This window comes from Annulohypoxylon maeteangense (assembly GCF_022496945.1).
Source record: "Annulohypoxylon maeteangense strain CBS 123835 unplaced genomic scaffold GGS22scaffold_14, whole genome shotgun sequence".
NCBI lineage: Eukaryota > Fungi > Ascomycota > Sordariomycetes > Xylariales > Hypoxylaceae > Annulohypoxylon > Annulohypoxylon maeteangense.
The window spans coordinates 876311-899654 of NW_025953261.1; the positions used below are offsets into that span (position 1 = coordinate 876311).

Consider the following 23344-nt stretch of genomic DNA (forward strand, 5'->3'; position numbering starts at 1 on the left):
TTTACCTCGACTATCTGAACTGTCCCACATACCGGGTTATGAAAGGATAGACGTATCGTTCCTGCTTCTCTTTTGCGGCTTGCTGTGCTATATCCACGATGTCCTTTTTTGCAGCTGATGATGTCGACTCCGATCTCTGGGGTTGAGGTGACTTTCAATCGGCTGTACTGTGTCATCTCCCGACCACGTCGGCGTGGAGGAAGTTGGCCATATCGATTGTAGCTGGTGCTTGATGAAGGGGAACAAGGCTAGAGGTACCGGAACGTTATAAACTCGCAAGACGAGACGGGTGTATGCTGCTTCGATGTTCCGCGATTTCGCGATGCGGTGTGGGCGTTCAGGCGATTTCCCCAGGTACCTACTTTCCTCCCGTAGCGGGAACCCCTGGATCGCGAGAATCATTCTATGAAGCTTAGAATAACTTTATTAAATGAATGATTTTAAGATAAAGATTGGTTTCTCCCAATTTCTATCGATCTTATGCATGTAATGCTTCTATGAAGTTTAGAATCATTCTCGCGATCCAAGGGTTCCCGCTACAGTATAGAGATACTATTGGGAATTGGACACAGTTATGCCGGTTCTGTGCCTGGTGCTGTGTCTTCCTCGTATAACAAGATGCACTTAGGTAGGAAATTATGAATCGTTTGGAATGGAGATAGGAAATAGAAGAGCTTTGCCACAGCGGTTTTCCACGATATGCTCAATGTCTGCTTGAGACGACGCTAAGAGGCTCTGTCATTAACAGTCTGACGAGAACCTAATTACATGGGGCGATCTACGTGGTTGTCGGGATATTGTTGAATGCTCCATCTTAATTTATACCAGACCTAAATACGCAAATTTACCTAGGTACCTATGCTGATGATCTTATGGCGTTTCTTCAGGAATCTTAAGTTGCTAGCAAGATGCGTGAGGTAAAGGAAAATCGAGCATTGCTCGGCTCTTTCTGACGTAGGTAATCATATGTACCTAGGTACTTGGGTATATATAAGTATTACTCAATTACCTAGGTTTGTTTACCTATTTTGTATGTTGAGATGCAAGGTATAGGAGGATCGAAGTCGTATCGTATTAAGCTAGCCTTTCTGATACGACATGGAAGCGACGTTTCTGCTTAAGTAGCTTTATCAATAGGTATTAATGCCCGGGTATTACTTCACGAAGGCTCTTAGGTACACTCTCCGTAGGTAGGTGCCTAGGTACGTTTTGGGTGTCTGTATAGAACGGGCTTGGTGCTTTTATGACTTTGTCATCTTGAGAAAAGGAGAGGAAATTATACTTCCAAGGAGGCTGATGAAGTTGATTATACGAACCCTATGAGCGCACGGGGATGGCCGAATAATCTAGCCGTGATCATAAGGTGACAATGCGTTATTAAGGCATAGCTCCTAGGGATATGTTTTAGATAGTACTCGTAGTAAATATAGTAGGTAGGTATCAGAGAACAAGAAGCGGCATTGACCTGAGAGCGGAGATGATAGTAAAAAAAGCATAGGTTGGGAGAGACGACCCTTGTATCTATGTTTAAGGGGCATGGCAAATCTGAACGCAAATGCCTAATACCTATATGATCACAGTGATACACTATTATTGCTAGAACATTGAGGGAAAGCTTTTTATTGAGTTTGTTATGAAATTACATGACTGCATGGCATCATCTCCCGTCTTAAGAGAGACGAAGTTACGTGAATATACTCATACATTTCGGTATGGGTACAAACAGGGTTAGTGCCTTGCGAATATCCTGATCATCAGTTTTCCACAGCCGGACATCATGCTCCAATTCCGTCCATTGCTGTTTGAAGGTGACAGGAGTTGGTATCGGGCATACCAACTTATCTATTCGGTTGCTACCAGAAAGGAGATTGAAGGAAATTGATGACAAAATCCCAGCTGTCGGTTTTCGAATTGCCTGGTTGTTCTGGTCCCATCAAGAAACTGAAATTTCTATCAGATCTTCGAGGAGCATGATCGTGGGTGGGTCTGGCCACGTCTGTCTTGTTGAACCGCTAATTAAGAGGCGAGAAAACGTCCAAGATCCGTCCGATAAGTGCATGGGGATAGGTATTTAGTTAAGGAAAAGGGAGTCACAACACGAGCTGTAATATGAAATAGGTTGAGTCTTGTACTGTATAGTGTGGTTTAATGGCCAGGAAATGGTCTATGAAAATAGGCCACACCGTCCATCGGCGTCTTTAGTAAGGGGTCGGGCGAGGGGTAGACGTGCAAAGGGTTAGATTCTGAGGATATCCACGTCCGGAATGCTCCTTTGCCGCTTATGACCCAAATGGTGCTCCGACGATGATTTTCTCTTCTGCGACAAAGTCGCAAGTGGGCTACTAGCAAGCTCGGGCATCTTCTGTTTTCGCATAGGAGAAATGGGGACATTTGTAGTAGCTATGCGCCCATCCTTGATGCCCCGAAGAGTGCCTTCGAAGTAGGGGCCGGAGAACGCAAGTGATTCTCGTGTAGCTTTGCTACGGCTGATCAACTGATGATTCACTTGGTCTCGGCGAAATGCGCCGACAATATTGGCGTTGTGATTGAAATGATCGAGAAGGGACGTCACATCACTGTTCGCGGTGCTGGGACGACCGGGAGTGCGACCCGGTGTGTAGAATAATTGGTCATCCGCTTCATCATGCTCGAGCACCTTCTCTGCTTCTGACGAGTCTTCATCGTCATCGTCGTCGTCTAAGGTGATAAAATCTTCTAACTTGAGACTCTTCTCCGCTTCGTCAACAACTTGGCCGTCGGAATCAGAGGTCTCAACCAGATTGCCGTCGGATGCCTGGGCATACCAGGCTTCGGCAGGACCGACGGCATGGGTATTCATAAAGTCCCCGTATGTGCTGGAAGATATCATACCGCTCATCATGATACTACCGGGATTACTGAGGATAGGGGAAGATTGGGTCTGTTCAAAATACTGAAAGTTGAACTGCTCGGGAGAGAGGTCAAAGCCTCTGCCTTTCATACACTGATGTGTGAAGATCATCATCTTGCCGGTTCTCGGATTCAGAATCGCGATTGGCTTCTTGCTAGATTTGTCGAGGTCGAACCGACCGACACGGGGCTGGCCACGGCGAGGCCGGATAAGTGTCACGACATCTGAATCAGAGGAATCGTCCACGGTTTCCCGTCGAGTCTTACGTCGAACAGGTTTCTCAGGTGGGTCTTCTTCATCGGTAGTATCCCCATCGGCTGGATGGGGGAGATTAGCACATACTTAGCTACAAACCATGTTCCATTCACTCACTTTGATATCCGTCAAGGGAGACTTCGTCATTCTCGGACGAATCGACCGGGGTGTTCATAGCAGTCGACAGATCGTTGCTTGTCATAGGTGTAGCAATTGGTGTGCTATCGTCTTCTTCTATGGCTCTAAGGAAAGCCTCATAATCCGAGGTTCCGCCCTCGATACCGTTTGCCATCCAGTCTGTATCGTTGCCGTAATGGTCCCAGAATGCTTCCGAGTTTGATGAATCATAGGGGTCCGGGTCATGCTCGATCTCTCGACGGAAAGATGGGTCGAGGATACTCTTGTCAACGAAGAGATCTGGGAAGAAACCATGGTCTACATCCTCATCAGTTTCAGTCGAGTCCCCATCCGATGAATCGTCAGGGATATCAAAGCGAACACGACGTTCTGTGCTAGTATATCCCTGATCGATAGTCAAGTCATCATCCGCATCAACGTCAGACGAAATACCGTCCCAACTAGCATTCTCGTCCACGTCGTCGTCATCACCTTCATAGTGATCTTCTTCATCATCGTTGTCATCATCGTTATCGTCCTCTTCGTCATCATCATCCTGTTCATTCTCTTCAATATGCGGCCGAGGAGAGATAGAACTGCGAATGGTATGTTGCAGTTCATCGGAGAGAATATGCTCCTCCTCGGCCGCTACTACATCCTCCTCATCGTCGTCTTCGGAATCGCTGATGTCTTCTACCCCAGAATAGCCGCTCTCGTCGGATAGGTCAAGCGACGATGAACCATCCGAGCCCCGACGCTTGGCGACCTTGACCGGGGTAGTCGGTGGTCGTTGTTGACGCACGTTCCGTGACATGGTGATATGTACGTGCTATTTGTATGGGATATGTGAGGTGTGCAGGGATTAACAAGGGATCCACCCCCGGACTCGGGGTTGAGGGGATCGAGGCAAACGGCGGTGAAGCCCGACTAATATTCGAGGATCACCGATACAATTGTGGTCCTTCGGAAATATAGAATCTTAAGCCGTATGATCGGGTCGAAGCTGTCTCCGTTTTGAGTATGTAACCCAGGGTATGTTGTCGCAATAGCGTGTAGGACGGGGTATGTGATAATTGGTAAGGGATGAAGATGAGAAAATCTCGTCGTCGTGAACAGATGGAAATTGGGAATGCCCGCAATCAATGGGCTAAATGTGTAGTAGTTCTAATGGGTATTCAGGCTTCTGATGAGCAGTGGACCCCTTTAGACGGTAAAGGGCACACAAGACAGTGAAGGCCTGTATAACTTCGTCGATTGTCGAATTTGGATTGAATATCTCGGTGAACTGTTGGACTGAGGGACACGGGTGGGATGGCCAAACGTGTCCCTCAGTGGGTATTTACAGCTCAGCGACGGCCGAAGGCATTATCTCGACGAAGTTTGATATGTTCTAATTGGTAACTTTGCTTAATAGCTTTTGTTATGCGACTTCGTTGTCTTGAGGTGGTTGAGTTTTCCTTGGAGGAAAAAGTTGAAGGGGAGAAAAAAAAGATTCTTTCCATTCGCTTGCTAGTAAACTTTTTTTTTTTTTTTTACTTTGGCTGTTCCATTAGTGGGGTGACCCACCCCGATTCGTCTGCCGCCGTGCGTAAGATTGGCTATACCCTTTTTGGCGATAAAGTTATTGGCACGGAGCAAGTACAGAAGGCAGGGATTGCATGATCTATGGGGCACCGCAAAAAACCAACTATGGTATGGAGAGCTCAAACGCTAAGGTTCAATTCCTTCACCTCCATCCACCACAGAATATCTTCACTGCTTCAACATCAAATACACTACACTGATACATTCATACTGAGGGTCCGTCACCGCCTTTTCTTACTTGCATTAACATACAGGGTGCTAGAGCCTAAAACCTAATCGTCAATCCTGAATGGTTATTTCGAGGTCTGCTTGCTGCTGTTTAGCGCTAATTCGATGCTCCAAGGCGTTTGAACAGTGGAACTCGGTCCCTTCTAAATGGTCATGACCCAATACTATTATCAGTGGGAAAAAAAAAACACACAGTAAAAGAAGATCCTGAACATCCCATGTTCCACTACCTACATGCATACGATGGATATACGCTGTAATTCTGGTCCAAGATATTCGTGGTATCCATCGTATCCATAGATCCACCGAAAAAATGTACGATGCCTGGAAGACTTTTGGTTCTAGTGACGCATTTGGGAAAGAGTCATATTTTCTAGAGATGACACACATGAAGCCCCTCCAACCCCTCCAAGAAGTACCTCCCAGGTAGCCAGGGTTTGCCATCTTGCTCCTACGTCCAGCATAGTAATACCATAGATGAATCGGTGGATATATTTTAGGTAATGAAGCTGTGAAGTTACCTACTACACAGGCAATATGTATTTTAAATCTTTAAAAAATATGGTACGTACTTTGGACCCTTAAAATTGTAGTTAACTTCCTGATCTAGATGCCGTTCCGAATGGCTGGCTGTTCAAACAATTAACCTACAAATTTATATGAAATGAATTGTAACCTTCGGTATTGAATTGGCACGTGTGGTAATTGGAATACATCTAGAGCCTCCTGTGTGCAGTTCCACGCACAAAAACTGCAAAATAAGCGAGATGGAGCTATTGTACACGTATAGCCAAACGTATAGTATCCCACGATGTATGTACATACCCCATACCTACTTGCATTGTATCTGGCTGTCCGGTCCACTTCCGATATTTTCATCGACCCATCCTGACCATCGACCTCGATATGTACGCTCATGTATCTCCACCTCCAACCGGATTTTCACTCGAAAGTTGAGAAGAGCTCCAACATAACTTTTTAAGATGATCCATGATGGTACATACGTAGTGTCTCCATGTAGAAGTAGATCCTCTTTTTCGGACAGGTTACTTTTTTCTCCTCCGTTTTTTACCATATTTGTTCGGTGTGGACCAATATCGACATTCTATTCCTCCACTCGAATGGGCGATGTCATGAATGACGTGCATTTTGCATACAATCGAGATCCCTAATTCTATAATTCTCGTTCATGTCAATCTAAGAATGGGATTCTAATGGACTAGTTGGGTACTTCAATGAATGGGCTCTGTTATGGGAAGTAGAAATATCAATGTTGACAAGTCATTGCGAGAGATGCATGTCATGAAATTGAAAGTGTCTAATTTGGCCTTGAGCCAGCCGGAAATAGACTCGGAAGCCTTGCTGGCTGCTTATGCAGGCGGGCAGCTAGTGTAATGGCTTGACTCACGTCTCGGGTGCCTTTCTTATTGGTCTCATGCAAGATTTTACTTTCGAAAATGTCTGTCGTCCTATTAGATCAAGAACCATGTACCTATGGAGTAGGTCCGAGACGTGGCCATCGTTACTCAAGGCGCCTGTCAGGAAAAGGGGCATTTGGCATATATTGTAACCGAAGGCACACGGGAGCTGGTCCGGCGATCAAAGCGAAAAGCCACATTGCCTGGGTGGCGTCTGAGCAATACGACGCTCCGGCTTGTATTCCCTCACCCGCGTAGCCCGCGTTATCGACTATTCGTACAGAGTAGATGTTCTAGAATGACTCTTCCGCTCTTCCTCACGCCCTTACACAAGGTATGGATCGTAATGAAAAAAGGTGTAATGAAAAATGCGGAGGTTCGCGTCGCCTGGAGGCAGTGTTATACCAGGGACACGGTGGAAGCGATCATGGGCAAGCCCAGAGGATGCGCTTCCTCGTTGCAAAAATTAGAATAATCACGATTGAGTTCAAGTAGAACTCTTTCAGAGATTAAACTGAAAAGAACAGATACTACACTTGATCTAAGCCAAAACTGTTGCATTGTTAGCATAAGGGTTCAACGGTTCGAAGGTATGGTGGTGGTTACTCACGGCAAAGAGAGCTGGAGAAGAAAAGAAAAAAACGAAATAAAATTCGAGAGGGGAAATGTTCTTTTTATCATTTTGGGTAGGGCAGTAGGGCGGGGACGAACCACAGAAAGCATTGCAGCCTCAATTGGTGGGTCTCAAATGTGGCTGACACTGGCTGACTGGCAGACTGGCTGACTGAGTTGCAGGGGGGCTACCAGGTGTCGGCAGGTCCAGTGGACGGTTGCCATCGAAACAAGCACCTTCCAAAGTAAATATTGACCTAGAAAATACCAGGTACAAAGTTACCTAACAAGTACATACTTCGTACAGTCGAATTTTATCCACACGTGCATTTCTAAAAACTAAACACTCAACCTCCAACCATTTTCATTACAACTGTTGCATTCACGCTGAACGGAATATTTCTTGCATTGTAAAACACAGCACAACTCTAGAGGCCGATTTGTGCACCTTCTCCACTGCATGTAATTGCATTCGCATTACATTTTTATTTTCTCACCGCTTCACACCTTTTCAGTGATACCGCACCGCATCACCACCATGGAACCGCCTCAAAAAGGTCACGCGAACCTTTTCCAGGTTTATTTGCGCCTGCGTCCTCCTCCATCTGGTAGCTCTAACGCCGAACGTTTCCTCTTAGTCGAGGAGCCTGCTGAACACAATGCGCCTACACATATCACATTGAACCCTCCGAACGACCGAAGACGAGCAATCGAGAAGTTCGCATTTACCCAAGTCTTCGAAGAGAATTCTACCCAGCTCGATCTATTTCAAGGAACTAAAGTACTTCCATTAGTCGAGGGCGTATTAGCACCTCACGGAGGCGATGGCACAGATGGCTTGTTGGCGACTCTGGGAGTCACTGGTTCCGGCAAGGTATGCGTAGTTGAGGCGCCGCGAGAATAATAACGGAAGTAATCTTGACTAACCTCAATATCGTTAGACACATACAATGCTTGGGTCTAGAAACCAACGGGGCTTAACCCAGCTTGCTCTCGATGTAGTCTTCCGATCTATCGACTCAAACATTGTTGACTGTGACACATCTCCCACTTTGGAGGCTAGTATAAGAGCCTCGGATGCATCTGAAGCATCTATCCACTCCGCTCCGGCGTTCCTCGAATCGATTTATAGCGATTATAATGGCCCATCTAGAGCTGGATCCAGGGCTGCAACGCCAATGATTGTAGGGCCCCCAAAGACTTTTGTTCGACCTTCCCTATTCAACTCCACTCCTTCTCTGCCTGGTCGATTCCCAGACAGCCCCAAGAGTATCCGAGTCGTTAGTCGCGAGGATGATCTATCGAGAATAACACTGCTTTCAACGCCTCCCAGCCAACGGGAGATTGCAATACCACGAACCCCGATGCAAGTTGCGTCTGTTAAGCCAAAGTTGGCCGAATCTCCGTCACCCAAGAAGCATTACATGTCTCTTACTTCAGCCGCAAGAAACAAGAAGACCATTACTAAGACTCCAGTTAAGGGCGAGTATCCACTACCACCGATCCCGACTCCGAGACGCCACCTACAACGGCTATCCGCCCTCCCTCAAGCTCCCGATATTAGTTCCGTCCGAGCATCCTGCGACCCATCTGCCGAATATGCTATTGTTATCTCTATGTACGAAGTATATAACGATAGAATCTTCGACCTCCTAACCCCTCCGATCAAGTCGAATGCTACGAAGGAATATCGACGACGACCGCTCCTATTTAAGCCCACAGAGTTATCTCCTGACCGAAAAGTAGTCGCTGGACTTCGAAAGATCATTTGCGGTAATATGAATGAAGCATTGATGGTTCTTGAGGCCGGATTACATGAGAGACGAGTCGCCGGCACGGGTAGTAACAGTGTCTCGTCGAGAAGTCACGGATTCTTCTGTGTCGAGATTAAGAAGAGGCGTCGTGGCCGCACTAATGGAAGATGGGGTGCCAGCACTCTTAGTATTGTTGACCTGGCTGGTAGTGAACGAGCGAGAGATGCTAAGACGCAAGGCGCGACGCTTGCTGAGGCTGGCAAGATTAACGAAAGTTTGATGTATCTCGGACAATGCCTACAAATGCAGAGCGATGCTAGTAACACTACAAAGGTACGAGTAATACTATACCGACAAACCTAAGAACTTTACTAACAGTCCATGACAGCCTAATCTAGTCCCCTTCCGTCAATGTAAACTTACCGAGTTGCTTTTCTCTAACTCATTCCCCTCAGCTGCTCAATCACATTCTTCTGTTAACAGACGAGCGCCTCAGAAAGCCGTCATGATCGTTACTGCCGATCCATTGGGCGACTTTAACGCCACCTCTCAGATCCTAAGATACAGTGCTCTCGCTCGGGAGGTCACTGTTCCACGTATCCCCTCTATCACGTCTACTATCTTAGCAAACACGACGATGCAGTCAGGCCAGTCCGAGTCAAGTGTAGGCTCCTGTAGCCCTACAAGCTCACCTGTTATGTCCCACCAAAAACCCTATTACCAGCCCTCCGGTGCCCATAGTCGCACGTTCTCGCCTATGACTGACACGGAGCGAGCGACTATGGAAAACGCGGCTCTGGAGATTGCTAGGATGGCAGATATCATCGATCAGTTGAACACTGAGCTGGCGCGAGAATCAGAAGAACGCATGACTGCCGAAGCGCACTTACTATCAATGCAAGACCGTATCGAAGATCTCGAGCAAGAGATTCGGGAAGAATGTTACGCAGACTTTGAGCAGCGGCTCTCCTTAGAAATGGGACGTTGGAAGGCGTCGCTATCCCTAGAACAGGAGCGTGGCGAGGAGCATTGGGACCGCAAGGTCGAGGTGTTGGCCCGAAGTGTTGGCGTGGTCACGGTGACATCGCCTAGCTCTGATGACGACGACGGGGAGAATGAGGATAAAGAAAACATACTCATCGAGAATCTGGAAGAAGAGAACGAGCGATTGCGAAGAGAGGTCTCGATCCTAAAGCGCGAGCTCTCCGGCCGTACGCCGAGCAAGCGGGCGCCACTTCAGGAGAGGGGCGACGTGCCTAGCAGTAGATCCTCTACAGTTGGAGGTGATGCGTTGGCGGGCCTTGGAAACCGCATGGAGCAGCTGCGCATGAATGGCGGCGAAGACAAGAAGGTGCTGAAGGTGTCGAGCAGCGGCAGCCCGCAGAAGAAGGTTCGAAAGCTGCCGGCGAGAAAATGGGAGGGTGTCGCGGCCGAAGATGAGCTAAGTTAAGCCGAGTTAATGGGATATGATGTGATGCGGTGGGATTGGAGCTATGCAGGATATCGAGGTTCACGATAATGACCGATAATCGATGACCTACGATTGCGGTGGTGGTATGGTCTGTGACTGGTGGCGGATGATTAATGATAAACTGAACTGAACTGAACTGAATTGGGGAGCAGCTGATGTGCGCCGAATTGGGTTGAGTTAAGGATACCCCCTATGCTGTCCTGCTTTATTTTGTTATACTAGTTTGCTTTGGTGGTAATGACTTTTGAATTGGTATCATTGGTGTTTGGTTTGACGTTTTGGTTGTTGCTACCCAGACTATGTGTTAGTTATGTGCCTTGACAATCGTGTTTGGATTGGTATCGTTGGTATTGTGACTGAAGTTTATGTGCTTTCATGAACTAGGTATGGTGTATGAGGCCTCATTGCAAACCTGTGGATTAGGATTATCTTGGCTGAGGCGATGTGTTCGAATGATCGATCGCGATCGAGATGACTTAGTGGATGATCCTCATACTATCAAGGATTTTCAATTGATATTTGTTGAGGGCGTGGTACAGTTGGTGGCGTTTTGAGTGACGCCACGTTCGCGATCAGCTCCGTAGGTAGGTAGGTATTTCTATTCCGATTTCTAGAGCGCCCGTTGTATATGAGGAACACTCTCATAAACTGTCTTCGCTTCAAGTGATAAACGTACATGATGTAAGATTTATTGAGATATAAACGTGAAGTCGTGAGTTTCTCACTCTTTCGCTGGTCCTTTTCATCATTTACCTACCTAGGTACATACCTCTAGGTAGGTACCTAGCCTCCCAAACCTCTCGCTACATGGCTTTTGATTCATTACTCGTACGCTAGAAAGGGAAATTGATTGAATGGGAGTTTTTAGATGATATATGCAAGAGCAGTGTTTACATCTCGGTTATCTCGTTGGGTAGCTTTCAAAGGCAAAATTCCGATATTGAGGCTGCGATTATGATCCTATTGGAAGTACTATTCAAGTATACCCCTTAGGAGGGCATATTTCTAGGTAGTTTCTAAATAGTACCTATATTAAGATATCATTGTCCAATAGCGGAACTTTGTGCCCATGAGGCGCTTATGGAGTATATTAAATCGCAACATTACAGTGTCTAGCGAGGGACCCTTAATCTCCAGAATTGCCACTGCGTTGTTGAATGGTCTAGATCAACAGAAGAGGCAAAGTCAAGATATTTACGTAGATTATCCCACCGCGCTTAGATGGCGACGCGGTTCCGTTTTGTGGACAAGTTAGGTAACCGAGCACCGTATCCACCCCGTTTCTCGCTTTCATAATCGGATATTATGCGTGGCTGGGTGCCTAAAGTGATCTCTTCAAATAAATTGTTGACCTAAAGTGCCTTTAGAATAATTATATCGTATTTGATTATAATCGAAGTTTGTTGCGCATACGCCAAGGGACGGAAGCCAGTTAAATCCATACCTTGGTTCCTATAGAACAACATCTATATCTTCACTGGCCCCTTCATTAGCGTATAAAGGCTTCATCCCACCGCCGTGTCGCGGGAGGGCTAGAAATAGCTAGATATTCGGCTCAGAGTTCGACCGGTCTTGGCGATTTGGTCACTTGCTAAGATGAAGTTTGGAAGTTTGGACGAACCATACCACGCGAGGACCTGCATGAGTTTACTCCAAGGGGTCCGGCATCAATTGGCTAAACATATTGGACAGTGGAAGACAGTAGCAATTGCCTTTACCAGGCTCTCTTTACGGAGCTTACCTGACTTGGCGTCCGTTACATCCCTGGATAATATCGACAGATATTTTCCACTACCCCAATCTCGGCATCATAGACATTAACGGCATTTCAACCTGTCGATCGTTTCCATTAGCAACCTATTCCTCCAATCCTATCGCTTCCTAAGGTTACACCAGATCTTGCTGCTAAGATCCCCTCGCGCTGTGGCGCTGGCATGGCTAAAATCATGCACACCAGAACGTATTCAGAAACTCGAAAACTTTGGGTATCTATTGCGTGATCCGTTTCCTCGCAAGACTCTCTAACATTACAACTTCAGACCATCATCTTACGATGCAAATTCGGAGGTATGATATAATTGATCGCGGTTTTGGCCTCGCGTCATCTCCGTTGTTGGGGCTCGCTTAAGACTCCGGTGGAGGAATCGTCCTCCGTTCTAGCGTGAATGTTCCCTCTGGAGGCCCCGCTTCGCCATCTCATTTTCATTCCAAAGCGGCGGCTCGATCTCCGGGATGGACATAACGGGCCGCAGAGCCATCACTGGGGCAAATACGTCCATCATGCCACGCCTGACATCCCCGAATCAACGCCTCTCCCCATTCCCCGCAAATACCCCAGGTTACTTCGGGCCACGATCCTGAAACCTATACCATCCAATCTATATTGAGTCGGAAATATGTGGTAAACCCTCCAAGATTCTAATATCAGCAACCCTTTTCTTGGTTCATCATTTAGATCGCCACACCCCTCGAACGCGCTCTTTCTATTGGCCACATTAATCATATCAACGTACGACGACCGTTTTGGGCAGTGACAACTCTCTTATCTGGGTCTACCGTTTTGTATCGTCGCCCCCAAGATTCGAGAATGAACATGGTGTAGGCTGTACTATATCGTGGGGGACCAACCACAGCCCTTCGTTCTCGAAACACCCGCCGGAGCCTTAGCAGCATAATTGAGATTTTAATCTAATTCAAAATGGTCATAGGGCCGAGAAAGTCAGTGATCGACTATGCCCTGCCACAATTTGACCTTGTCGAGTCGGAGCCTGCTGCCGGCAATATGGAGTCGAGAAAGTTAATTGCTGGGCAAAACACCACGTCGTTGGTGTATATAACCGAGTCGAGTCCCAGATGCCACACCATGTTTCTGGTCTTACGCTTCACTATCGTCCTCCAGGTTTAGAACATCTTACCTTGGTAACATCACAGCAAAATGTTGTCCCTTGCCGTGTCGGCCGCCCTTCTCGGGTTGGCATCCGCCCAGCAGGTCGGAAAGGAGCAGTCCGAGACTCACCCCAAGCTGAGCTGGAAGAAGTGCAGTGGAAGTGGTTCCTGTACCGCGACCAACGCCGAAGTGACCATCGACTCCAACTGGCGATGGCTTCACTCTACTTCCGGCACGACTAACTGCTACGACGGCAACGAGTGGACTTCAGAGTGTAGCTCCGCTGAGGACTGCGCCACCAAGTGCGCCATCGAGGGTGCCGACTACAGCAAGACCTACGGTGCCTCCACCAGCGGTGACGCTCTTACCCTCAAGTTCCTCACCAAGCACGACTACGGTACCAACATCGGTTCCCGATTCTACCTGATGAACGGCGCGGACAAGTACCAGACTTTCTCCCTCAAGGGAAACGAGTTCACCTTCGATGTCGACCTCTCCACCGTCGACTGTGGTCTTAACGCCGCTCTTTACTTCGTCGCTATGGAGGAGGATGGTGGCATGGCCAGCTACCCCAACAACAAGGCCGGTGCCAAGTATGGTACCGGTTACTGTGACGCTCAGTGTGCCCGTGACCTGAAGTTCGTCGGAGGCAAGGCCAACGTCGAGGGATGGAAGCCATCCACCAACGACGCGAACGCCGGTGTCGGCCCGTACGGTGCCTGCTGTGCTGAGATCGACGTCTGGGAGTCCAACTCTCACTCCTTCGCCTTCACCCCCCACCCTTGCACTGACAACAACTACCACGTCTGCGAGAATGACGGTTGCGGTGGTACCTACTCCGACGACCGATTTGCCGGAAAGTGTGACGCCAACGGTTGTGACTACAACCCGTACCGCATGGGCAACCACGACTTCTACGGCAAGGGCAAGACCGTCGACACGAGCAAGAAGTTCACCGTCGTCAGCCAGTTCGCCGACAACAAGCTGACCCAGTTCTTCGTCCAAAACGGCAAGAAGATCGAGATCCCCGGCCCCACCGGCTCCGGCTTCCCCGCCACCGCCGACATCACCCCTGAATACTGTAAAGCTGAGACTACTGCCTTCGGTGACCGTGACCGCTTCACTGAGGTCGGCGGCTTCGACCAGCTCAACTCCGCTCTTGATATCCCCATGGTCCTTGTCATGTCCATCTGGGACGACGTAAGCTCCCCCTTGACCCTCGTTTCCCGAATTTTCACTTTGCTAACACTTCGCCCTATAGCACTACGCCAACATGTTGTGGCTCGACTCTAGCTACCCCCCTGAGAAGGCCGGTCAGCCCGGTGGTGACCGTGGTGACTGCGCCCAGGACTCTGGTGTTCCCTCCGACGTCGAGGCTAAGATCCCCGATGCGTACGTATTCCCTCTTAGTCTATTAGATACTCGATGACTAACAACTTCACAGCAAGGTCGTCTGGTCCAACATCCGCTTCGGACCTATTGGCTCTACCGTCACTGTCTAAGCTATGGGCTAAAGGACAAGAGGCTTTACGGCCGTATATATTCTACACATGTATATATCTCTACCTTTCGCATCAGATTGTTCCCCCTATTTAGCTCCAGCGAGAATAAAACGGATCGTGTTGTCTCCATTAAACATACCTATCGCTACTGCCGTGATGTATATTATACGTGAATAAACTTAAACGTTCCTATTCAGCGCAATGGATTATTCGTCACGACAATCGAATCATTATAAGACTATGAACACTAAATCTAGAGCATATGGTTCACGTACCTACGTACCTACTAGGTACGTGCATTTCAAAGGACGTAAACTGGAATGTTTTAATTAGGTAACTACCTAGGTAGGTCCCTAAGGTAGGTATTTATGGAATAAGGGTAGCAGTACAAATACGAATACAGAGAAACGAGGTTTTGTGGCTTCCGTACCTATAATACGATTTTAAGATCTTAGGAGACTGTTTAGGGATCGTTCGAGAACGACACCGCCAAGCCCCGCTGTGGCGATGGCCCATACCCACTTATTACTCACTTCACCCAAACCGGGCCAAAAGCTGTTCTTGGACTGCTTGTATTGTTGGAGCTCTTGGTACTTCACAGGGTTTCCTTTGGAGTAGCGCTTTTCTTGATTCTCCTCGTTTTCCTTATCTCCTCCAATAAAACGGAGGAAGATGTAGTTGGCGATGGGTCCAACGATTGTGAGTGGGTGGAGTTGTCCGGCACTGTAGAGGAGCAGTGGGAAAGATAAATGGCACAGAGCATCACCAAGGTAGCTGTAAGTAATTAGCGTCATGTTACTTCTACCTGCCCAGGGTGTGGATTTGATGAAACTTACTTTGGATGGCGGACAATACTCCATACGCCCTCACGATTGAGTTCAGCACTCGCAGTACGGCTGTGGGCTTCCAGTTGAGAATCGGCTAGAGCTTCTAGGGAATACCCGGCCGTGAAGAGGAAAATAGCAAGGCTATGAGAAATGGTAATAGCTTCGGGGAACGGCGCAGCTAGGGCACTGGCAATCGGAGCTCGGAATGGCAATGTGAAAGGTAGAGAGATCAACGTCTGGATGAGAGCTTCCGGGAGAAACATGGTAAAGAATGCCTTGTTCCAGAAATCCGGTTTCTTTCTAGCTGATGTTTCGTAACGAGGGTCATCTTTGCCACGTCGAAGGGTGCGCGATGCAACACGGTAAAACAGGCGAATACCCCAAGCACTGACCCCGACAAGGAGAAGCTTCTGGTTATACGATAGGGCATCCCATGCTTCCGAGAGGGATAGTCCTTCGTATACGACGGGAGCACCGATGGCACTCCACCATGCATTGGCGACCTGTCCGCTGGGCCACAGCCAATCTTTGGCTGCGACAGTGTCAGTGTAACGGCCTACGCCATAGGCAATGATGCTGAGACCGCCATGGAATCCAAAGGAGGGAAGAATTGCATGTTGAACAAGGCCTAGTGTCGAGGTCGTGCCAACAAATCTGACATTGGCTTGGCGGTTGGACGCGAAGTGGGCTCCGTAACGGTCTTGTTCTGCACCAGATCCCGTAGGCAGGCTCCCCTTTAGTTGTGTAGCAGGCGGCCCGTCGTGTCTACCGAACCAACGCTCATACCTATCTTGCTCAGCTCCCGAAGTCCTAGGAAGTCTCTTCTCGATGTCAAGTCTAGTGGGAAGTTTGTGGCCACCAAACCAATGTTCATATCTATCTTGCTCAGCTCCTGAGGTTTTTGGAAGCTGCTTCTCAATGTCGCCAAGCTTGTCTCCGCCAAACCAGCGGCCGTATCGATCCTGCTCAGCCCCCGATACTTGAGGGAGACTTTCGTTAATTTGACTGGTAGAAGATAGCTTGTCGCCACCAAAGGAACGTTCATATCTGTCCTGCTCAGCACCAGAGGTTTTGGGAATGGCTTGCTGTGCCTTTTCTTGTACTTTATCGGCTTTGTTCCCACCAAACCAACCACCGAAGCGATCTTGCTCAGCCATTGTCAATGAAGATGATCTTACTTACGTAGTAACTATGAGAGGGTAAGCATTCTGGGTATTAATTGGTAGGTACTTAAATGAGAATTTATCAACTGAGACAGGAAGGTTCATTCGGTTTGTAGGTATGAGATATGGTATGTGAGGAGAAGATGACGTAGCCGTTACATTCATATGACGTATAAGACACTTTTCGGCAATGCAAATTTGCATTAATTCTACAACAATAAAACACCATCATAATGAATAGCATAAAGAAGGTATGAAACATATCTTGATGGTGTGGAAGAAGAATATGCGTCTTCCCCTGAATAAAATGATGTTAATAGGGGGAGATTGATTAGGTAATCCAGTAATATTACTAATCAGTTTGTTTGAATTCATGCATAAATCAATCTATTTATTTATGTGGGGTTTGCACTAAAAAGGTCTTTTATCACGCATTAGTTGATAATAAGGGGCTTATATGGAATAGGTGCATATACCGTAATGCTACGCTTGTAGTGCTCAGGTGTCTGATCGACAAACTAATATTGGTTGGCTCTAATTGACTTGGATGTTACATAGTACATATTCCTTCCATGACATTAATTGCTAAGTTGTTGGATGAGAAACACGTAAAGCAAATATATACCAGTGCTTGTCTGTAGGTTTCCAAACTCAAGCGAATCATAGGTAGTAAACCCCCAATAATTTATCTACTTATAGTATTTCCAAGGTCAGTGGGTATACTGATTCTACGACTTTTGCTGCCCATTCTCCTAGGATATTACTTACTCACCTAGGAACGCGACATGTATAGGTACCTGTGGATGAGAGAACAGATTTGTCCACTCTAGCCTAGACTGACTACCTACTAACTAATCGCCTACTTGTCGAACCACAATTCTATAGGACCTGACGATACTACTCACTATCGTGCTAATGAATTATAGTGGGTTCATACTGTCACGTACCTATAGAGCATATATTTTTACACCAGAGAAAATGTGTAGTCTTGATTACCTAGGTACCTACCTAGGCTGCTACCATAAGGCGGAACCAAAAGGCATGGAAACAACGATGTTGTTGCGCGAAGAGCCCCTAACTACCCTCGCTATGGAGAACACGGTATACATACAGGTGAAGCTCTTTGTCTATCCTGCTCCTAGGACTAGCGGCCAACAGGACCCTCACGGGGACTCAACAGGCCGAATCCCGATCCCATAGACCTCTAGCTACTGACCTGGAGGAAGACCAATGTCTGACACTTAGTACCTGGGTACCTACTAGGTAGATAGGTACCTAGCTAATAAGTAAACCTCAGGTTCATTGCCTAGGTATTTAGGGACGAATCACGTCGACACGATGAAGTATCTTGATTTGATAAAATGATGCTACACCGACTTTAATCCATAAGTTAACAATTCAAAGTAATATCGTAAAGCAGTTCAGTTCACATTTCAAGATTACTAGTACCTAGTTGGAGAGGCTTTCTATAATTCTTAAAGATACCTAGACGGCAAGTTTGGTTTATTTTGGGTAAAACCCATCGAATCTGTTAGTCTTAGTCAACGGAAATCTTTCGGGACAGGCTCACTGCTAGGAGACGTATGGAGGCGCGTCGGTATCTTCCTACGCGTGACTGCACCCCTGTCATCATCAATTCTATTAACTACCATACCCACCCAGAGAATACCTACCTATCGTTGTCATAAATTCTATAGCCCCACTCAGTTATCTTGCTCGGAATGTATCTCTCAGCCAATAGGCTCGCAAAACCTAGACGGCAGTCTGATGCGTGATACTCTAACATCTTCTTGCGACTTTCGACTTTCCTAAACCTAAATTTCTTTCACACAACAATTTATAGAACTTGGAAAAATGCTCCCACAAACTTTGGAAGAGCCATATGCTCAGGGTAAACTTGATACCACCGCATTTATAACCTGGTTAGCCGATACTGTTCATACATGTAATCGTACAATCGAAACAACTACCGCCACATTTCTACCACTACCTACAACATCTGGCCAGACGGAACGGTTTCAATTTCAGTCGAGACGAAGGCAACGAAGAGGCAGTCCATACCAGTATTCCCTGCGGGAACTGAATGAGCGAGTCAATTTTATCCTCGAATCTCACCCGACAATACGAATTCCTAAGCGAATTAAAGTTAGATTGCAACGCGCAATTGATGTCCGCCAGAAATGTTTGGAGTGGTTTGAGGCTACAGAAAACAAGCCAAATGAATTCGACGTCGTGGGCCACCGTCATTTTATTCGATTCTTAATACACGCCCAAACAAGATTCAACGAGCTAGAGTTCACCAATGCTGCTATCCGCATGTCTGCCCATAAAACACCTTCTGTGGATCATGGCATTTGCTTTGAGTAGGTGAATTTTCTTACGCGGAAGCGGATTTCAGCTAACATCGTATAGGAATCGATTCTCGCAGCTTGAAATCGAGAACGGAGATGACCCTTAGAATTCCATCTTATTAAGAAACACCCGGGTACAATACTTCCGATCAGAGTGACCTATAATCTTCAACGATTTGAACCATTTCCTTCGGCTATCGATCGGTTACAAGTGAGAGAGAGAGATATTGAAGCACTTGGTGCCTTGGCGTACCAACGGACTCCTTCTCATTCGGTCCGGGATGAAGTTACAAACACACGAGTTGCCTCATTATAGGTAAGTTTGATTAGATTCTACTTCTAAGGCTAAAAGAAATACTAACACACATTAGGATCTCCACGCCGACAAATTAGCTTAATACTCGTTCTTTCAACCACCACCGAACCCGGATATTCAGCGCTTTCGGAGATTTCTTGAACTGCCCAGTTTTATGGGCTCGCCAATTATCAGACGAGGCTTGGTTTATACACTCTAGTGGTAGACTTTCTTAACAGTACTTTCAAGGACCGGCTTGCGGGAGAAACGGTATGATGGCATCGTGTCCTATTTGACGGCAGAAAGCCTCGGGGATAAAATCAAGAGGTAAAACATCATGAACATAGGCAATCTGCTGGCGTATGGAGTTTACGAATTCTTCTCCAGAGGTGTCCTTCGTCGATTGATCAACAAGTCCCATCTACGTCGAAACCCTCAGTGCAATAACATTAGGGGATGTTTCCACAACAACTCGTATAGTAAATTCAGATCCTTGACTAAAGTCCCAAATTATTGGCCTCTATTTCGAAGATATTTGGGATGGAGAGATCGACGGTTCGGGTAGTTGCTAAAATAGGGTACCTACTTGGAAACTGATAATTTCATTTTACCCGTTGGAAAACCATATACTAGATTCTAGTAGGATAATCCCCCCTTGTGCTTACTCCCAAGCTTAGTTCTAGTAAACATGTTAAGATGTATGAATTGAGCTATATAATATCCTCTAGCAAATGAAAAGGGCGTAAGTATTATTGGAGCTGCGTAGGTTGACTACCTACATTTAGATGTACTACCATTAGGTACGTACAATTCACTCTTTTCTCTCGTCCCATTCGCTAAAATAAGGTAGGCAGGGAAAGAACAAGGCATATCTCGAGCCACGCCATATTATCATCTTAATTAAAGGCATAAACAAAAGAGATGGTCCGAATACCGTCAAAAGTTCGCATGCTAGATGAAATATCACGAGGGGGAACTAAATAACAAGGAAACAACGACGTTACCACGCGAGAAGCTCCAAACTACCTACTATTGCCATGGAGAACACGGTATACATACAGATGAGGCTTTTTTTCCGTTCTAAAGATAATCCTAGTAGATTTTATATTTTTCTAAAACATAAAATTTGATCTATACAGGTACCTAAGTAGGTGTTTACTTATTAGGTACCTATTATAAAATATTAATAAATATCTTAAGCTTATAATCGTCCTATATATGATATCTCATGTCAATCCATACCAAACGATGTAAACGAAATCGATACTCCGTTTGTTTCACAGGTTCCAAGGTTTCAAGGTTGTACAGGTAGGTATACATACTTCCACACAAGATAGAGATGATTACTACCTACTTATGGCACCTAGGTTAGTTCGTTAAGTTACAGGCATGGACTTTATTAAGGTAAGATCAATAACGTTGTTGTTACATGACATGAACGAACCTTGGAAGATACCTAACGAGAAATAAAATATTGAGGCAGCTAAGAGGTAAACCTCAAGCTAATTGCCTCTTCCACGAGGAATAATCTCGTCGCACTGACAGGATGAAAAATCTTGGGTTGAGAAAAATGATATTATACTAGGTTTAATCTGTTGATTGCTAATCGGAAGTTAATAGAAAAGTTTCACTCTCGCAATTCAGATGTCGCAAGGCGGCTACCTAGTAAGTTGGCAGTTCGAGATTACGGGTAGTTCGGGGAACTTTGAGTAGTATTTACCTAGGTACCTACTTACCTATAGGTAAACGACTATGTTCGGCCATATCGGTTAGAATATCTTGAGTCGAGGTAGTTGTCCTAATCAAAGACCATCTTACGGGATGAGCTCGCTCCTGGAGGCGTGGGGAAGCGTGTCGGTATCATCCTACGCGACAGCACCTCTGGCCTCTTAATTTTACAAACCACCATACCCATCTGCAAAAGATGCATCCGTATCATAAATTCCATAGCCCCACTCATTTATTTTCTACAGAGGTACGTATGTCACAACCAATGGGTGCGCAAATTCTTCGTAGTTGTCTACCTAGTCTACGATATCTTAACTTCTTTTCTTTTTTTTTTCTTCTAAACCTCGGAACTCGAGCGCCTTTTACCGCACTTCTGTCAACAACCATCCAAAATGCTACCAACATCATTGGAAGAAACTTACAACCAATGTAAAATCGATACCGATGCGTTTTTAACTTGGTTAGACGACACGTACCGCGCTTGTGGTTATACACCTCAAGCAACATCTACAATGTCGTCAGCACTAGGGAGACACAATACAAGCTTGCCAAGTCGACGAAGAAATAACAATGCTTCCAGATATGCCACATCGATAAGGAAATTAAGCGCAAAGATTGATGCTATCATTCAATCACCTACCATGATACGGATGCCACGAAAAGTCAGAACGAAGGTGGAACGGGCGATTGACGGCCGCCAAACTTGTCTGGAATGGTACGACCGTGTGGATAATAGAACGGATGAATTCGATGTGTGCGGGCATCGATTTTTTATCGAGTTTCTACAAGAGGCTCTGCGTAAATTCGAAGAGATAGAACCTATGATCACTTCGATTCCCAAGCCTGCCCCCAAGCGGGAACCTGTAATCTTTGAGTAAGTTTCTCTGACGCGAAGCAACGCCCCAAACTAATGCATCCTGTAGGAATCGGTTCGCCCAATTAGGCTTGGATGACATGTCTGAGACTTGATTTCATGCCAAATGGGAGTACGCGGTGCCTTGAAAGGCCGAAGACTGTGCGTCAATCCCATGCAATAGATGATTATTAAAGAGGAAGTCCAATACTAGGTAAGCTTTCAACTAGACTTTCTTGAGGTCAGACCTAACTGAGCCCTGATCTAGGAATTCCTCTTCGATTTCTACGTTAACGATCGCGTTTTTCTTAAACAATCGACCCGTCCTGGAGTAGGGCTGAAGATCACTATACGCCTAGCCCCATATTTTGCGATATTCTCGACTAGTTGGAGAGACTTGTTTCATTTACCCGACGGAGATTCCATCTTCGAAACGTCGGTTGACTGGTCTACTAGACGGTTGACAACATACTACGACGACCTCGATAAGAAGCCTGTTAAATCCACACCTATTTCGTGAATAACACCCGAAGAACTGGATTACGCAACCACTCTTTCGTTCTTCGTTGGAGGACAGGGAAATGGATCCCCTATTTGGTACCTGAAAATGAACTTAAGGCATAGTAGAGTAGCAACTGGTAAGTAAACGTGAAAGACTAGGGTCGGGTATAATAACAAGACGAAGCTTACTACGTACTAACCCTCGTCCAGAAACCATGTCCACGGATTACCTTGACAACCCTACGATAAAGACGAACGGGACGAGTGATGGGATACATCGTATAGGAAACCGATACACCAGAGCAATTGGAACAAAATACTTGCTCGAGTAGCCTAATTGGATTCTTTCTACTACCTAGGTACCAAGTCACCCTAAGTGTATACTAGGTACCTATTAGGTTACGGCGTTGGGGAGTTGTGGAATGATTTCATAGGCGAGTAGGGAGGTCGATTATCCGTTCTTGATGGCGAAATATACTACGTGCTGGATCACATTACCTAGTATGATTACCCTTTCTGTGCTAATTTTAATGGTTGTAGACTCGACGAAGCGTACCGATCGGTAATGGAGAGTACAAATACTCACCAACAGAATTGGTAAATATCCTATCGGAATCCTTAACTCCATCCCATTAGGATTACTCTTGTAAACCTGACGCACTTCCTCGGAACGTGTCTTAGCTGACTAATTCAGGGGTAACCTTAGTAATCCACTAGGCTGACCCAATCCAGAATAATGTAGGTGGGTGAGTAATCTAATCCACAGTACCTAGGTAGGTACCTACCTAGTACTTAGTAGGAAATGCTTAATTAGGTACCTAGGTACCTAAGTACCTATATGTAATTACGTAGTATTTTTTACCGTTCGCACACCGAGGAGTCAGGTGCACTGATTACTACGTACTTAC

The 23344-nt window shown here is 46.3% G+C and overlaps 6 protein-coding genes across 6 annotated transcripts; 4 read left to right on the forward strand and 2 right to left on the reverse strand.

The window, feature by feature from the left end:
* Positions 1-1604: 1604 nt before the first annotated feature.
* Positions 1605-4720, reverse strand: GGS22DRAFT_169111 (uncharacterized protein). The gene is made up of 2 exons (XM_047962265.1): positions 3263-4720; positions 1605-3207 (listed from the first exon to the last, which is right to left on the reverse strand). The coding sequence occupies exons 1-2, from the start codon at positions 4074-4076 to the stop codon at positions 2237-2239; spliced, it is 1785 nt and encodes a 594-aa protein (XP_047816770.1). The 5' UTR covers positions 4077-4720; the 3' UTR covers positions 1605-2236.
* A 2685-nt stretch (positions 4721-7405) lies between these two features.
* Positions 7406-10763, forward strand: GGS22DRAFT_42547 (P-loop containing nucleoside triphosphate hydrolase protein). Its single transcript, XM_047967058.1, has 4 exons — positions 7406-7978; positions 8046-8288; positions 8586-9191; positions 9247-10763. The coding sequence occupies exons 1-4, from the start codon at positions 7643-7645 to the stop codon at positions 10306-10308; spliced, it is 2247 nt and encodes a 748-aa protein (XP_047816771.1). The 5' UTR covers positions 7406-7642; the 3' UTR covers positions 10309-10763.
* Positions 10764-13264: 2501 nt separating this feature from the next.
* GGS22DRAFT_190915 (glycoside hydrolase family 7 protein) lies at positions 13265-14718 on the forward strand (the record flags this gene model as incomplete). Its single annotated transcript, XM_047965051.1, has 3 exons — positions 13265-14416; positions 14478-14608; positions 14661-14718. The coding sequence occupies 3 exons, from the start codon at positions 13265-13267 to the stop codon at positions 14716-14718; spliced, it is 1341 nt and encodes a 446-aa protein (XP_047816772.1).
* A 286-nt stretch (positions 14719-15004) lies between these two features.
* On the reverse strand, positions 15005-16768 carry GGS22DRAFT_42570 (DUF1295-domain-containing protein). The gene is made up of 2 exons (XM_047967060.1): positions 15555-16768; positions 15005-15492 (listed from the first exon to the last, which is right to left on the reverse strand). The coding sequence occupies exons 1-2, from the start codon at positions 16700-16702 to the stop codon at positions 15162-15164; spliced, it is 1479 nt and encodes a 492-aa protein (XP_047816773.1). The 5' UTR covers positions 16703-16768; the 3' UTR covers positions 15005-15161.
* Positions 16769-18562: 1794 nt separating this feature from the next.
* GGS22DRAFT_190917 (uncharacterized protein) lies at positions 18563-19166 on the forward strand (the record flags this gene model as incomplete). Its single annotated transcript, XM_047965052.1, has 2 exons — positions 18563-19071; positions 19121-19166. 2 exons carry the CDS (start codon positions 18563-18565, stop codon positions 19164-19166), a joined length of 555 nt encoding a protein of 184 aa, XP_047816774.1.
* Positions 19167-21474: 2308 nt separating this feature from the next.
* Positions 21475-22051, forward strand: GGS22DRAFT_190918 (uncharacterized protein; the record flags this gene model as incomplete). The annotated part of the gene is made up of 2 exons (XM_047965053.1): positions 21475-21956; positions 22006-22051. 2 exons carry the CDS (start codon positions 21475-21477, stop codon positions 22049-22051), a joined length of 528 nt encoding a protein of 175 aa, XP_047816775.1.
* Positions 22052-23344: the final 1293 nt, after the last annotated feature.